This window comes from Mustela erminea, chromosome 3, assembly GCF_009829155.1.
Source record: "Mustela erminea isolate mMusErm1 chromosome 3, mMusErm1.Pri, whole genome shotgun sequence".
NCBI lineage: Eukaryota > Metazoa > Chordata > Mammalia > Carnivora > Mustelidae > Mustela > Mustela erminea.
Window position 1 is genome coordinate 163,658,473 of NC_045616.1, and position 13,556 is coordinate 163,672,028.

At 64.8% G+C, this 13,556-nt stretch overlaps 1 protein-coding gene across 1 annotated transcript in view; it reads right to left on the minus strand.

Moving 5' to 3' along the window:
- The window catches only part of SLC6A18 (solute carrier family 6 member 18), a 17,859-nt gene extending 4,602 nt beyond the window's left edge, over positions 1-13,257 (minus strand). The window contains exons 1-10 of the mRNA XM_032337838.1: positions 13,098-13,257; positions 8,528-8,668; positions 7,724-7,861; positions 6,958-7,139; positions 5,289-5,399; positions 4,366-4,478; positions 3,331-3,459; positions 1,966-2,122; positions 1,271-1,475; positions 789-948 (exon numbers count right to left, since the gene is read on the minus strand). Of these exons, the coding sequence (XP_032193729.1) occupies positions 789-948; positions 1,271-1,475; positions 1,966-2,122; positions 3,331-3,459; positions 4,366-4,478; positions 5,289-5,399; positions 6,958-7,139; positions 7,724-7,861; positions 8,528-8,668; positions 13,098-13,257 (1,496 nt within the window). The remainder of the gene's footprint in view (positions 1-788; positions 949-1,270; positions 1,476-1,965; positions 2,123-3,330; positions 3,460-4,365; positions 4,479-5,288; positions 5,400-6,957; positions 7,140-7,723; positions 7,862-8,527; positions 8,669-13,097) is intronic.
- Positions 13,258-13,556: the final 299 nt, after the last annotated feature.

A 13,556-nucleotide genomic window follows, 5' to 3' on the forward strand; every position in this document is an offset into this window, starting at 1 on the left:
CCTGGGCCATGGCGTCAGCTATGCCCACTGTGCCCAGGAGCCGGCGGGAACCCACAGCCCTTCCTCAGCTCCTCTCCTAAGCGCCTCCGTCTGACGCCCCGGGGCTGGTTGTGCCCGGGGCTCACTGTTTCTGTCCTCACTGCTGGGCGAGTCCCCACTGGATGGCTGCCTCTTACTCCTCGCTCTCCAGAGGACAAGCCCATGGCCCCGATGCCCACAGAGCAGCGGTGAATGCCCTGGCATCCGGGACTGCCTGGGACGCCCGAGGGGACAAGGAAAGGGGTCAGATGTCTAGGACTGTCTGAGCAGGGGCACAGGAGTAGCAGGTGTGAGAAGTGAGACTGACTGGTGTGAGCACAGGTGTGAGGACAGGTGTGACAGGTGAGGGACAGAGGGTGCAGGTGTGGTGCACTTGTGAGTCCAGGTGGGGATGGGTGGGGCACGTGCTGGGCCTCCTCAGAGGGTCAGGACAAGAGGCCCCCCAGTGCCCTAGAGTTGCCCCATCCTTGGCCGCAGGGGTCTGCCGTGCGAGGCTGGAGACGGGCCGGTCTGTCGCCCACCCCGACGGGCTGGAGGCCCAAGCAACGAGGTGGGGCCGGGTCCCCACACAGCTGCTTTGGACCATGGGGACACCCCCCCGTGTCTGTTTGGGGCGGGGACTCAGATGGTCCTGCCCTGTCCTGTGCGGCCCGGGCAGGCAGCTGCCGGGGTGCGGGAGCCTCGTGCGCAGGCCGGGTTTGGGGGGAGCGCCAGGAGTGGGAGGGCAGCCCCAGGGGACGCGTACTCACCGGGGCATTCCGTACACGTAAGCGACACCGACCACCTCGAAGAAGGCGAAGATGATGAGGTTCAGGGGAGCGGCGTAGCTGTCGAACACCTGCAGCCAGTAGCTGCCTGACTGCAGCGCGAAGCAGGCCGCCGAGAGGAAGCAGAGCAGGCAGACCAGGCCTGTGGGGACAGTGGCACCTCCGCGGCTCAGCCCACGGCCCTGCCCTGGCTCCCCCAGCGCCGTGCCCGTGGGCAGGAGGACACAGTACATGCTCAGACCCCCAGCCCTGGCTCTGTCCCTGCTGGTCTCAGGACGGTCTCAGCCCCTCGTGGGATGCTGAGTGAGTGCCGAGCCGTGGGGACCGGCCCTGAGGGGTGGCAAGGCCAGACCTGGGCTCCTGCTGGGACGGTCGCGGAGGGGCGGCATCTGGACAGCAGGCAGCAGTGGACAGACTGCAGGACATGGGGACAGGCCCACAGGGCGGGCTGGCTGGCTGCTCACCGGTCAGGACCTCCTTGGGGACAGATCTGCGCACGACTCCTATGTCCAGCAGGGGTGTGATGATGCCCTCCATGTTCCCGAACATGGACGACAGGCCCAAGGTGAACAGCATCCCAAAGAAGAGCACGGCCCAGCCAGGGGCGCCCGGCATGTGGAGGACAGCCTCCGTGAAGACGACGAAGGCCAGGCCGGTGCCCGAGGCGCTCTGCAACATGTGCATGGGGCCTCGCGCTGGGACCCCACAGGGGACCCCTCGCCCCCAGCACCGGGGCAAGGGGGTGGCCCTGCCCTTTTCTGGCTACACGGCAAGCCCAGGTGTGCCTCTGAGGGAAGGAACCCGTCCCCCTATTGCCATGCAGCTCGCGGGGGGCCGCAGGCCTGGGGTGCGGGTCTCAGGGGTATCACCCCCACATCCAGGGGTTCACGGCTGCCCCTCCTTGGGCGCAGCTGCCCGACTGGCCACAGCCCAGCTCTGCACCAGCAACACCCACTGTCCTGGGTCGGCCTGGCCCCCAGCCCCCGGGCAGGTGTCCGTCAGACACACTGCGTCTGTGGCCACGGGCTTTCTGGAAGCTCAGCCCCACAGAGGCACATGGCTGGCCTGCAGCCTCTGTTCACAGCTGCCACGCCAGCCCAGGCCAGCTCTGTGGACAAGGTCTGCAGCCTTCTGGAACCAGGCCGGGCCCCGCGGGTACCTTATCCAGGAAGTCCTCCAGCTGGCAGACCTCCAGGGGGAGCCTGGCCACGCTCTCGGGCTGAGTGGCGTTCAGGTGCGCGAGGACGGCGGCGTAGTCGTCCCGGGAGATGCTCTGGTCGGGGAGATCGAACGCGTTGAGGAGACGAAGGAGGTTTCTGCGGAGACACGGGCGGGCGAGGGCGCGCTGGGCCGGGCGCTGCAGCCCGGAAGCACCCGGAAGGACGCCGGCGCCTCGGGAGGGCCGGGCTGCGCTCGCTGCAGGGACAGAGCCTGGCCTGAGGGGACGCTCCCCCGAGGGCGCAGCGGGTCAGAGTAGCGTCCCCGGATAGCCCCCGCCTGCTGCCCCCAGCGGGCGTTTCCCGGCTTCAAGGCTCGCGGCTCACACAAGCCGGGGGTATCCCCGGACTTCTTCCTTTGCCCACTTGCTGAAATCTCCTGTAACCTCGACATGAGTACTCGTGGCGCTTCTGGGGCTGTTCGTGGCCTTGGGAAGTGGTCCGGGGCCCAGGTCGGGGGCCCTCTGGTTTCTCCTTGTTTGGTCACAAGCATCTGTTCCGTTGGCTTGGGCCGGGGAGCCCGTGCAGGCCCGAGTACCGGCTGTCCTGATGAGCACAGACTCTTGCACGGTGCTCGGTGGGAAGAGCTGGAAGAGCCGCCCCTGCCGTTCCCCAGTGGGGACCACGCCGTTCAGCATGTGGGCCCCGCAGCCTCTCCAGAACATTCCAACGGGTGCACATGGCCCACAGGGCCCGAACTCAGGCTGTGCATCTGCTCAGGCTCTCCCCTCACGCCCCCGAGCGTGGCCTGAGCATGGCCTGAGTGTGTTTGCACAGGTGTCACGGCTGATAGGGGGCTGCCCTGGGCACCGTCACAGAGGGCCGAGCCTGTGCCTCACAGGGCCTGCTCAACCACCTTTGGAGGGCTGCTTGCGAACCAGAATGCTGGCCTTAGCCGTTCCGAGATGCTGACAGCCTCTGTGTCCTGTGCATTCGTGGTGGAGCTACAGACTGAAAGCCTTTGAGCAAACAGATTCTGGTGCCCCAGTGTCCCCAGGCCCGTGGCTGTGTCTCTCCAGCCTCTGCCTCCTCACACGGCCTCCCCCGTGTGTGTCTGTGTGTCCCTGCCTGTCTCTCGTAAGGACACAGGTGTGGGATCGGTACGACCTCCTCTTAGCCAGCGTCGGCCAGAGCCCCCACTTGCATATGGGGTCAGGCTCCAGGCTGCGGGGGGCGCGGGCCTCTGGAGCTGCTCCACCCCACTCCTGGGGGAAGACGGTGCTTGAGCGGCCCCAGAGCGGCAGCCGGCGTCTGAGGTCCGTGCTCCGTGGACACCCTGCCCTCAGAGCCAAGGGCGCCATGCTCACCTGTCCAGGCAGCGCCCATGGTCGTTGGCTGCCTTGAATCCCAAAACCGAGAACACGGCAATGGACGCATACAGGGAAGTCATGCTGTTGACCAGGGCGATGGCCACGGCGTCCTTCTCACAGTGGTTCCTGGCAGACACACACGCATGGCACATTGTGCTTAGGGCCATCCCCACATCCCCACCTAGGACCCCCCCCACACACAGAGCCTACATGCCCACGACCCCCAGCTCTGGGTTTGTCCCTGCACGTCTCAGGATGGTCTCAGACCCCCTTCCATGGCCGCTCCCCGTGGACCCCTCCCTGCCGACCCTCCCCCTCCCCTAGACCCCCTCCCACCAGGCCCTGTCCTGCCCGCCCCCCCCGCCGAAGAAGTTGGGTGGTCTAAAAGCCTCAGCCTCCACCCTTGTCCCCAAGGCCTGGAGACCAGGAGCTAAGGACAATGTGGGGCCTCATGGAGCCTGGAGTGGGCTTTGCTGACATGAGCTCCACACGAGTTATGTGGAGGGGGCTGAGGTGGTCCCTTGTCTGGTGCAGGCCTGGGAAGCCCCCCGCGCCCCCATCCCACCCCTGCATGTTAGCAGGGGAGAAGCTCTGGCTGCCACATAGAACCCCGCTTGTTCAGACGGCCCCGGGGGCTTGTGAGGCGGTGGGTGGTGCTTCGGGGCCCAGCACCCGGGGTCCTCACCACAGGTGGCCCCGTGTGGGCCCCGCATCCATCTCAAGTGACCAGGGAGCTGATGGACCCTGAGTCTCTACTTCTCTGGCCTCAAGCGTGACACCGTGCCGCCTGTGCTGGTTTTGCCCCTGGTGAGACCTTATTCCTGGGACTGACTCTACAGGCTCTTTCCGCGGAACATGCTAGTGGCCGCCGTGGGGGCCCGGTGGTAGGAGCCCCGTGAGCCTTCTCTTAGCACAGGTTCAGAGCAGGCCACATGGGACGTTATGTCCCACGGGCTCGCGGCTCTCCCAGAGATTCGGGACGGGAGGCCCGGCCCCATGTCGGAGGGAGCCCACCCCGAGCCTGGTCCCTACCTGGGCGGGTTGTAACTCGCAAAAGCGATGTGTCCCCCGAAGGCCAGGGACAAGGAGAAGAAAATCTGCGTGGCCGCGTCCAGCCACACCCGCGGGTTCCGGAGAGTCTGCACCTGGGAAGGGTTGTGCCGCTGACAGAACCCACCGGCCCCGGAAACCCCCCGCCCCGGCTTCCTGTGCGGCGACTCCCCCAAAGGTGTGTGGGCGGCCGAGGCCCCCCGCCGAGAGGGCAGCTCCCTCGGCAAGCGCGGCCGCGCTGTTCTGTGACGGGCCACAGCTCCTGTCCACGTGGGCTTGGAGTGAGGCCGACAGACCGCTCAGGGCTGAGAAATGGGTCTGAGCAGCCTGACTTGCTGTGTTTATTCTGCTCCTCTCAGACCTGGGGGTTCTGAGGGACTCGAAGCGCCTGGAGTCTCTGCTGCTGGGGACAGACCCAGGCTGACCCATGTGCACAGCCAGTGCCCCCTTCCTGCTGCTGTGCAGCCCCTGGAAGCTCCTGCGGAGTGCTGGGGTCCTAGAGAGTGTGTGAGGGTCTAAGAGGGGTGTGGGCCCCCAGGTCCTGTGACAGCTTGCTGGGTGTAGCGCGAGCAGCTCGCAAGGTCCTCGGAGGTCTGGGGTGCAGGGCACTGGGGTGGGACATCTGGGCCTCCAGATGGCTTCTTTCCTGAACTCCACCAGCAACATCCCTTCGGATCCGTGTCACAAGTCAAGTCCTCCTGCTCGCTTCCCCTGACCCTGACCTTCTCCCTGGGACCCCATACCACCCACGTCCTTGCCCTCACCCGCACACGGCCCTGGGCGGCCTGGCCTCTGCCTAGTGGCCGTTCCCACAGCCAGGGGATGGAGCAAGCTGGTTTGGGCTCTGCCTCTGACACGTTTGTTGCCTGGAGTCTGGAGCCTGGACTCCATTCAAACCAACTTACATTCGGAGTGAACAGGTAGATTAAGCCTCTGACCGCCCCAGGCAGGGTGAGTCCTCGGATAAGGAAGATGGTCAGGACCAGATAAGGGAACAGGGCTGTGAAATAAATCGCCTTTAAAAAAGACCAAATTATTAGACTTTTCAGTGGTATCCACTCCGCAGAAAACCCGCAAGAGGCAGCTGTGTGGTAGGTGCCTCTGTGGCTGGCCCCCCATCCGTCATCGGGGATTCCAGCCCAGCGGGGGGGCCAAGGGCGCCAGGGGGTGTGTGGGCCCCAGTCAGGCCCCGAGGGTCTGGCACTCCTGGGGACGGTCACGAGTGGAGTCACGTGCGCACTTGTGTCTGTGGGGCAGGCACTGACCGTCCCAGGCGGGCGAGCCTCCCTCTGACCCACACTGCGCCTCTCCCAGGCGCCAGCCCTTCTCTCCACCCCAGTGCCCACAGCCGGCCACTTCACAGGGGCCCTGGGGCCACACACACACCCACACCCATCTCCCCAGCATAGGACCAGAGCCCCCTCTGCCGTCAGGTGTGGCCGCGGGTCTGCACACGTGGGGTCTGCTCAGAATAAACCCAGGACGACACTCTTTCCTCACTGCCGCCCCAGTCCCTGAGCACAGACTGACCGCCATCCCGGCGCCCTGCAGGGACTTCCATCTCAGGGGTCTCTGGAGTTTCTGGTGGGTTGTCGGGCCTAATGGTTGCTTTGGTCTCATGCAGTAATTCTGGTCCTCCCAAGCACAAAGACGCTCACGGGACAGTAACTGTAACATGCCAGCCGAGATTAGCAGGCACACGCCCACGCCCGGACATGGGCAGAAGGGCCACAATCGTGTGTCGGGGCCACAGGTGGGGAAGATAAGGGGTGATGTCACCCACGTCGAACGGGAAGACACACATAGCAAGGGACTTGTCTGAGCCCCGGGAGAGGGGAGGGTGCACGGTGAAGGCAGGTGTGCGAGACGGAGGCCCAGGCCTGCACAGAAACTACGCAAGGAACCGTTGACACATTTCTCCCTGTCACTGATGTCTCTTCAAGAGACAGTAAACTGTTTCAGACAAGCACGCCAGGACACACTGGCTGCTCGCAGACCGTCGTCGTGAAATGTGAGCCGGCGGCAGGAAAGCCAAGGAAGACAGTGTAGCCTGAGTGAGGGTCTCCTGCCTCAGCCCATGGACGGCATTGCTCCCAGAAGGACCGATGGCCAAGCCCCTCATCCAGCCCTGAGGGGAGAACCGTTACCACTGACGAGCCAACAGACGGACAGAGCGGGGTCACAAGAACCACCCAGGAAATGGGAGCAGCCAGAGTGGAGAACCAAAGGGACCAGCAGAAAACAATCACAGGATGGCCGGCGGAACCTGCACTGATTGTCACACTAAACGTAAATGGTCTAAACAGCCAAACAAGGGCAGGGATCGCCAGAAACTCAGGATCCTCTGTGCACGTCAAGAGAAACACACTTAAAACCTAGAGACCCAAACAGGTTAAATTCCTTTTAACCTCCCCCCGCCCCCGTCAGTGTCTGCACTGTGTCGCCGGGTACAGGCACCCATCCCCAGGGAGTGCACCGGCCTCACATCTGCACCCTCCCAGCGCAGCTTCTAAACCCGTGCTTGAACGCCGAGCTGGAGGGAGTGGGCAATGGGGTCCACCCGAGGAGCTGCACCTTCCCTGTGGTTTCGATGCCTCTGATGACACACAGGTACACCACTGCCCAGGACGCAGCCAGGCAGGCCAGCAGCCTCCACTGGATGGAGCCGTTGTCGCTGATGTCGGCCGTGATGTTCAGCGTCTGCCGGTACCAGAAGTAGCTCACAGTGCTGCTGGCTTGGCACTCGGCCTCGAACGCTGGAACCAGGAGGCTCCTTTCAGGGGCTGGCCACAGAGCTCAGGCCTGGCTGTGGGCTCTGCAGGCCTCTGCCCAGGAGTGCAGTCTGCAGTAACCCAGCCCAGGGCTGCTCTCTGAGCATCAGGCACACCAGGCAGGACCTGTGCCCCCCACTGCCCAGGGCGCACAACTAGGGCCAGAGGGTGGGTATAGGGAGCTTCCAGGCCCAGACTTGCCCCTGGGCTGGCCTCGTGCAGGACGGCCAAGTTATTGTCAGCAGAGGCAGGAAGGGAAGTAGGGTTAACACAGCTTCGTGAAGCAGCGCAAAATAGTGGCTTTTCCCTGGCTGTGAGACCATCCTCTGCTGAGACCGTGGCTGAGGGTTGGACCCATCCAGCAGGAGCCGAGGTCCCGCCCACTCAGCCTCTCGCTGCTGGGCAGGCATGCACGTGGCCGGGCTGTGAATACACGGGGTCCCTGGGGGCCACGGGCCCACCCATGGTCAGGTGCAGCAGGGTAGGGAGAGCAGGGTTCCGGGTATGCCGTCCAGGGAGCCCTTGCAGGGCCCGCGTGAGGCAGGGTGCCACCCCCCGACCCATGCCACCTGTGCGGTTGATGTCCAGCGGGCAGGAGCTCCAGGGCAGCGGGTCCTGGAAGGAGTTGAGCAGGTACCACAGCACCCACGAGAGGACCGTGTTGTAGTACAGGCTGACCAGGAAGGAGATGGTGAGGCAGCCCAGCCCTGCGGGAGGCGGCGGTCAGCGCCTCCCCCTGCCCCGGCTGCCAGACACAGCACCCCACCCTGCTCCCTGTCCCCCCGAGGCCCCCCGCCCTGCTGGTGGCCCACAGCTGGCTACGTGCACACAGGGGCAACATGTCTGCTCCACGGCTGTGTGGCTCCATCCACAGCTGGGCCGGGGTCTGCCTCTTCATGGGCTTCCCGGTGGGCCTCGCACACAGTGCTGCAGCCCCCGTGCGGTGCGTGTCACAGGCTCCCTCCCTCTGTCCAGGCCTCGCCGGACACTCTCAGGCTCCCAGGGCGTGTGGGCTCAACACCCGCAGGGACACGTGCGTGGGCGATCTGGGACAGCTCGCTGCTGCTCCGTGGGGCTGGGCCTGCCGCCTCCCCCTCCTGCGCCCTGAGCTCACCCCACCAGCACCCTGCACCTCCTGGGGCTTTGGGGGAACCAAAGTGGGCCTCCCGGAAGAGGTGTGCTGAGAGCATGAGCAGACTCAGCTCCCGCGGGAACGCGGCCACATGCACCGCCCCACCCTGTTAGGTCCGGGACCCTCTCCAGCAGGGTCAAAGCCACTGACTGTGCACTGGAGTGACAAGCTGATGCAAGGCAGCCACGGGGCCCCCAGCCCCGCCCTCCCAGCAGCTCCAGGCCCGAGGCGGGCAGCCTACCCACTCCGCCCAGGTAGGGCGAGACGGCCGTCCACACCCCGATGCTCCCTCTCCGCAGGCACTGGCCGATGGCCAGCTCGATGTAGAAGACGGGGATCCCCTCCAGGACCAGCGCGATGAGGTAGGGGATGAGGAAGGCCCCTGCAAAGATACCATGGTCAGTGGACAGTGGGCGATGGCCCGGTGCGGCCTTGGGCTGGGGGAGACGGGCCTGTGCGTCAGGCACCTGGTCTGTGGCTGTTTCCAGTCCCTCGGCAGCATCCCACCCATGAGCCTCTGGGGGCAGTGTTGTTCTTAGAGGGACACCACGCACCCCGATTATGGACCCTGCTCTAATGTGGGGCTGGTCTGTGCCCCCGGCAGAACGTCAGAGAGGGAGGAAATTTGAAACGGTGTCTGGAGCTCCGGGCCTGCACGGAGGCTGGGACCCGTCTCTCCGCGCCTGGGCATGGGCTGCAGCCCTGAGCCAGCGTCCAGGCTGGGAGGTGGGCACCTGTAGCCACGGTGGCGGGAGGCTCTGTGGTCCCCAAGGGAGCCAGCAGTGGCCGGAGCGGGAGAAAGGCCACAGGTGTGAGGAGGGAGGGGCCCGGCCTCCCCGGGAGCCCACAGCCCCGAGGGGCCCACCGAGGGGCGTGTGTGGGGTGCCGGCTCCCGCACCCTACAGGAAGGTGTGTGTTCCCATACTGCTGGGGGAAGGGAGAGCTGTGCGGTCAGGAGCTGCGTTTTCTCCCAGTTAACTGCTGAGTGTGGGTCCACTGCCCACCCCCCCCGCACACATAGGGCGGACCACACCAGCAACTGTGCTCCCCAAGTCTCCCTGCACCGGCCCGGTGCCAGCCCGGCCTCCATGAGGCCAGGGTCTCCCTGGGATTTTGCGTCTCGCTCAGAGGTTTTGACCCAGAGCCAGGGCCCAGGAGAGGACAGGTAGTCCCTCAGCCCCCATCAGCTTCTGCACAGGACGCCGGTGTTTGGGACAAACAGTGCTTGCTGGTGTCATGCACGTCGTGGCCAGACAGTAAGAAGTGTAAGAGAACGACGTGGCATTCTGGGAGGCGGCCTCGAGGGCTGCCATAGCCCCAGGGATGAGCAGGGCACCTGCGGGCAGGGGCTTGGCGCTGGGCTGTGAATATAGCCCAGACCGCTTCACAGAGCCCCTGGCCGGGAGAGAGGCCAGCCACGGGCCAGGGAGATAGGGTCCAGATGCGGGACCCCTCCCCAGGCTGCGCTCTTCCCACCCACCCCACCTGCACCTCGCTCTGTGGGGTCCCGCGCAGGTGTGTGCACCTCCCAGCCCCCCTTGGGCTTCACGCAAACACCCGCAACATGGCAGGGACAGGGGACCAGCTGCCCGGAGCCCGGGAGTGGGTGTCTGGGCATCAGACAGGGGCTCTGGGTCCAGGCGTGTGACTTGCTGCCTGGAAGGGCCCTGCAGGCTCAGGCCGGCCAGGACCTACGGACCCTGCTCTGCGGGGAGGGTCGCAGCCAGCGGGCCCAGGCGGGACGCCCGGAGGAGCAGTGCCGGGGAAGGGAGGGGCCTTCCTCTTCGCAGCCGAATCCGCCATGCTTCCGGGAGAAGAGAAGGGAGCAGCTCTGCGGTCACGGACGGAGACTACTGCTTTCTCCGGGCACTGTGGCCCCGTCTGAAACCCACGTGAACGGCGACCTGGATAAAAACCTCTGGAGGAGGCGGCCGGTCCCCGGACAACCCAGCCACGCGATCAGAGAGGCGGGACGTGGAGCCCCGCTTCGGCTTCCAGGCCAGGCGGGGGGCCCGGAGACAGCCCATCACCCAGGCTGGTGACTCCATCACCGGCGCCTGCAGAATGGAACCTCCGTGAAAACCGTAGGCCACGGGGCTCGGACCGCTCCAGGCAGGGGAGCCCGGGAGGTGCTGGAGGGGGTGCTGGGAGCTCCGACGCCCTCACTCTGTGCGTCCCTGCCCGTGGCTGCTCCGGGCCGTGCTCGCTACAAAAACCCGGTACAGCGAGTGGACTGCTTCATGGGTTCTGTGAGCCCTTCCACAAGATTCTGACCCAAAGAGGGCTGTCGGCGCTCCCAACTGGCCGCAGGTTGGGCGGATGCCGTGGGCGACCTGGGACCCGGGTCTTGACACAGTGTTCTGCCGTGCGACAGCACCGCGGGCCGAGCCCTTCCTCGTCCAGCCGCGCTTGCTGCAGGTAGACCAGCAGAAACGGGTTAAATGCAGCTAGGATTGGGAGAATTGGGCGGTGTGGGCAAAACCTTCATGCGGTCGTGTCAGAGGAAGAGAGAAAAGGAGTTTCTCCCGGGCGGGAGGGCGGGCTGGCGAAATGGCCACGGGTCTGGGAGAGCCCCGAGCACGGCCAGCCCGAGCAGAGCTGAGTGGGAGACACCCAGCCCCGTCCGCTGAGAAGACGTGGAGAAGAAGATCTGTCTGACTAGGACGGAGCCTGTCACGGCTGACGATCCGCCGAGCGAGACCCCCAAGACCGCCCGGACAGAAAACGAAGGACGGAGACCAGGGCGGGCACGGGATTGTCTCTGTGTCCGGGACGACTCGGTGATGCCAAGATGGACATTGGGCCCCAGACAATCTGGAAATGTCATGTTATGCCCGTGACTCCCGGGCGTCTTCCGTGGAACCGACAGCCTGACTGGGAAGCCTGCGGGGGGTGGCAATGGCCACTGCAGAACCAGGGCGGGCACCTCGCTGGACAGCTGCATGGACGGTCACACTGGGCTCATCACGTAGCGACTCCACCAGCTCCATGGAACCCATGGGTGCCGAGGTCGCAACACAGCCGTGCGGAGATCGCAGGCCACTTACTGGGTGCCCCAAGCGTGTTGCCATGGACAGGGTCATGAATGACTCCTGGGCTGGAACCTTGGGCCCTGGCAGGTGCCTTGTGCCAGCCACTGGTGGGATCCCCACCTGCACGGTGGGTGCCGACGTGCACCCAGGAACTGCGGAGACGGGACAGGACGCCCTGCAGGTGTGCTGAGTGTTTCCCCCAATTCTGCTACAATGTTGCCTTTTAAGTCTCATCGCTAAAGAGAAGCCTAGAGATCTGAGTAATCACTGAGAAGAGAAAATATTCACCCACGGGTCATGAGTTTGTGCGGAATGAAAATGCAACAGGGGGGCGCCTGGGTGGCTCAGTGGGTTAAGCCGCTGCCTTCGGCTCAGGTCATGATCTTAGGGTCCTGGGATCGAGTCCCGCATCGGGCTCTCTGCTCAGCAGGGAGCCTGCTTCCCTCTCTCTCTCTCTGCCTGCCTCTCCATCTACTTGTGATTTCTCTCTGTCAAATAAATAAATAAAATCTTTAAAAAAAAAAAAAAGAAAGAAAATGCAACAGGGTTTCCGCTCATCTCTTCGTCGAGGTTATCAGCAGTGACCCACGTGAGGCGAAAAGGTCGTTCGCGCGGGAGAGTGCTTGTTTAGGAAAAAGGGGAGCTTTGAAACTTGACTATTCTATGGCATTTCACGAAGGGCTTCACACCCGGAAATAGGGTCTAAAAGAAGTATTTAAACAGCAGGTCCTCCCTCCCCCGGCCTGCGAGTGCAGGTGGTGATGGGCTGGTCCTGGTGCCCCGTGCCCGGGTCATAGCCCTCAAGCCAGGCCACGCCAGCACACGGATTCCGGAAGCCACGTTCCCAGGACAGTCCCTGCACGATGCAGCACAGTGACGGCCAACCGGTTCCAGTCAGAGCAACATTTACTGACCGGGAGTGACCGCCAGTGTGCAGGTCACTTCTGAGCGTCTGCATGTGCCTCTCCCGATGCACACGGCAGCTCGGAGGCCCGGGGCACAACCCAAGGCACACATGCCCGCCCGGCCCCAGCCCTCCGTGGAAGCTCTGACACCTCCGGGACAGCGGCTCCCGCAGAGGTGTCTCCTCTAACTTCTCATAAGCAGGAAAACCGAATAGACTTCCAGGAAACAGTTTCCTCATAAACCAGGGACTCCCCACCGGCCCTGCCTCCCGCCCGCTCTGTTCCGCGGCGGCTCCCGCAGACCCCCAGCCCACACTCCCCCAGCGCGGCCTGACCCCTGTGCACCCAGCACGGCCGGGGGGCCAAGGGGCCAGGATGACTCCCCACCAGCCACACATAGACCTTCGTTTCTGACCTGTTCCTGGTGGGGGCCAGGGGAATTGCCCCCGAAGAGAACAGCACCCGCATTTCCAGTGGGGGGCCCGGTGGATACGGGAAGACGGCCCTAGAGGGCTTCTGGAGGCCTCAGGCCTTACGCGTGCAGAGGAGAGCTTGGCAGCAAGCTGACCTGACACTGAGGCCCCGTGGGCCCCAAGGTCGTACCCCAGAAAAGGACCGTCCTGGCCTGGGGACCGTTCAGGGTCCACTCCCCGGGGCTGTGGGTGACAGCCACGGACTCTTGAGCAGGGAGGGGGTGCCATGGCCTGGGCACCGATGTGAGGGGGTGGGGCCTGGCCCGTGCGCACCCCATGGAGCTGCAGGGAGCCTTGTGAAGAGCGGTATTGGGGCAGCTCCCCGAGCCCCGGAAGGGGTGGCCAGGGGCCGGACCCCCACTGCACGGGCTCCCGGCGCAGGGCTCGCGGGGAGGGCTCACCTCCACCATGGGTCTGGCACAGGTACGGGAACCTCCAGATGTTGCCGAGGCCCACGGCGAAGCCGAGGCAGCTCAGCAGGTACTGGCCCTTGTTGTCCCACGCCGGCCTCTTGTCCCCGCGACCGTCCCCATGCGGCTCTGCTCCGCCGGCCCACGCCATGCCCGCTGCTCACTCCTGCCCTGGCTCTGTGGAACCCTCCCGGACCTCCGTGTGTGGTCTCATGATTTAAAGGAAAACCAGTGGAGCCAGTTAATTGGTAACCCGGACCGGGCTCCGGCTCTCACCCAGGTGGTCCCTTCCTGACCCCACGCCCTCTGCCTGTGCCTCCTTTGGTGCCCGAGGCTGACGGCCAGCCCGCATCCGGTGAGGGACGTGCCAGAACTGTTCCCCGTGCCGCATCCTGTTCCCCGTCGGGGACGTGCCAGAACTCCCAAGACTGGCTCGTTCAGTTGTTTCAT